This window comes from Sorghum bicolor, chromosome 7, assembly GCF_000003195.3.
Source record: "Sorghum bicolor cultivar BTx623 chromosome 7, Sorghum_bicolor_NCBIv3, whole genome shotgun sequence".
Lineage (NCBI taxonomy): Eukaryota > Viridiplantae > Streptophyta > Magnoliopsida > Poales > Poaceae > Sorghum > Sorghum bicolor.
The window spans coordinates 64887852-64890613 of NC_012876.2; the positions used below are offsets into that span (position 1 = coordinate 64887852).

At 43.4% G+C, this 2762-nt stretch overlaps 1 protein-coding gene across 2 annotated transcripts; it reads right to left on the bottom strand.

Moving 5' to 3' along the window:
- LOC110437369 lies at window positions 1175-2159 on the bottom strand. 2 transcript variants are annotated; one of them, XR_002455464.1, is made up of 3 exons: window positions 1658-2143; window positions 1344-1536; window positions 1175-1258 (listed from the first exon to the last, which is right to left on the bottom strand). XR_002455464.1 is itself a non-coding variant. In XM_021465825.1 (3 exons), the coding sequence occupies exons 1-3, from the start codon at window positions 2092-2094 to the stop codon at window positions 1442-1444; spliced, it is 405 nt and encodes a 134-aa protein (XP_021321500.1). In that variant the 5' UTR covers window positions 2095-2159; the 3' UTR covers window positions 1405-1441. The 2 variants fall into 2 exon arrangements, 1 of the variants encoding a protein (XP_021321500.1); XM_021465825.1 differs by lacking the exon at window positions 1175-1258 and having other exon boundaries at window positions 1405-1536; window positions 1658-1690; window positions 1818-2159.

Here is a 2762-nt window from a genome sequence, read left to right on the forward strand (position 1 = left end):
AGGGCATATGATGACCGAAAAGAAGAGTGGCCAAAATGTATGTATGGTGAGGATTGTTTGGTGCAGATGTACACAGAGGGGATAGATGGAGGGCGTCGTTTCTTCAAATGTCCACGAGCATGGGTAAGTCATATTACTAATTCAACCTTCAATAAGATACTCTCTTGTGCTAAAGCTACATACTTATTGCAGTCATCCTTGTCAAAAGAGAACTGTGGCTTCACCAGATGGGTCGATCCTAGACCTATTCATCCCCATGTAGAGTACATCTACTACCTGCAGGACCGTATCTTTGATTTAGAAACGGAAGTTAGCTGTGGTTACAAGGACGACGAAAAGGACGACAACAGCAATGCTACTGGCTCCCAAAACACAATATGCAATGATCCATACTGCACATGCCCTAATCACAAGAACAAGGGCACTCCTTCACCACCACCCCCACCACCACCAACAACAACGGGAGGATACTATGGAGAAGGGGCAACACAGTTTGCTATGTGGCCACACTACTAGGTAGAACTGAACTAATTCACAGGCCACATCCATATGTTTGTTGTTTGGTTTAATCACCTAAGGCATGTTAGGGTTAGTCGAAAGAACTATGTACCTTTGTGTGGTATATGTTCTCACATGCCATTCCCTGTGCTTGTTAATTGCTTGAATTACCTAAGGCATGTTAGGTTTAGTCTCGGACCTCTGCACCCTTGTTTGGTGCATGTTTTGACATGCCATTCAATGTGATGTGTGCTACTAGTTATGCAATATACTAGTTCGTTAACTTCTATTTCAACTAATTATCCTCATTTCATTGCCTATGCAATACTCAAATAAAAATATTGTCTACTAATAATGAAACCAAATTAAAATTGCTAAAGTGCATTACATAACAACAAATTGAAAAGTCCAACACAAAACAATATTGTCCATGAACCAAACAAAGAACAAGAAGGTAATGTAACTATTGAGTGCAACGAGGCCACTTTCCCTTCCTCTGGGCATCTGGATTCTCATCAATACCTGCCTTCGCTCGGCGCACACGCTCAAGCTTCTTTTCCCTCTCCTCCCGAGCCGCAGCAACACGTCTTCTTTCCTCCTCTTCCTTGTGCTCCCTCTTTTGAGCCTCCTCTCTACGTCTCTTCTCTAATATCTCTGCACGCTCTGCATCCCACTACTTTAGGCCTTGTAGAAGCCGCTTGTCGGACTCCTTAACCTCAGTGTCGATCCACTGCTCAAAATCACACAATGGTGGAGGGGTCTGCAACAAATATATTTATTCAAAAATTTAAATCATGCTTCGTAGGACACAAATAAATAAGTGCACAATAGAAAAAATAACTTACAATAAAGTTACTGCGGCGTTGTTTTGGCGTAGGCTCCCAGGCAAAATTCGAACACATCCAATACCTCTGCCGATAGGTTTCCTCGTCTTCCGAAATTTCTACCTTGCAAGGATCACCACAAAAGCACATAGGTACTGGAACACCGCTAGGAAGCGGCTTGTGGATGTACGGACTACCGGTCGTCCGGCCATAGCTACAGTTCAAATAATTCAATTCTAAGAAGTCATAGCAAATAACGATTGAACCGAAAACTACAATTTACCAAATGATAAATAATAACGAATGAAATTTATCGAAACATGTCGAAAGGTTACCTTGGTTTGCTACTTTTTCCACGACGTGGCATTCTACGATTGCATAAGAAAAATATTAATCATCCATTCAAAAAACTATAAATGGTTTATCTAAGTCTACAACATACGTGTAATATAGGTCAAATCAATGAGTCAAAAACTAATATGTGAAAGAGTATACCTGGCTCTTCAAAATCTATGGAACAAATCAAACTTTTGATGGTCCAAATATTGAATCCAAATTCGTGCTCGGTTTTTGGAGAGAAAGAGCCGAGAGGGGAGATGAAAATATGAACGGTGTCCACGGGTAGCGAAGTGCGTCGGCTGGTTTGTAGCAGGAAGCTCGGCGCCGTGATCTGTGGCGCCGAGCTCCCTGCCACGTCAGATCCACGTGAGAAGGCAGTCCAGGACCTCGGCGCCGTGATCCATGGCGCCGAGACGTGAAACCTCGGCGCCATGATGCATGGCGCCGACCCCCTGGGTCCATTTCTGCATTTAAGTTTTCCAGGGGTCCAATTGTGAACTTTTTTCAAAAAAAGAGCCAAATTGTAAAAAATTGGGTAGTAGCTAGCTAGCAGTCACAGTCACGAGAAGAAGAAGAAAAGGATTTGATCGAATGGTGCTTCGCAGCAACCATATACATACATGCATGGGCCGGGACTGTGTGCTCGCTAGTGACTGTAAGACTATCTCCAACAATTGTTATCCAAAATACAATACCTATTTGTCCTTTGGGTAGCGCTACAGGTAAAAGGTTTCATACCTATTTTTAGTCTTCTCCAACAACAAGACCTAAAAGACAACACTCTCTGCAAATAGGTCTCAAGAAGAGAGGATACCCAAATTTAGGTTATGCCTCTCTTGATATCCAAAATGGGTCTTCTGTATAGGTACTCTGTTGGAGGCTATAGGTATTATGTTGGAGACCCATTTTAGGTTTGGGTTCCCAAATGGGTCTCCCATTGGAGACAGCCTTAATGTGCCGGATCGAGACGACGATCGAGAGCCGGTCGTCTCGGTCGGGGCGATGGATCGGATAATTCGCCTCGCCCGCTGGTACACTCATGTCCTAGCTAGCTTCACGTGTGTGGAGGTATATATGTACACGTACACATGATAAATGTGC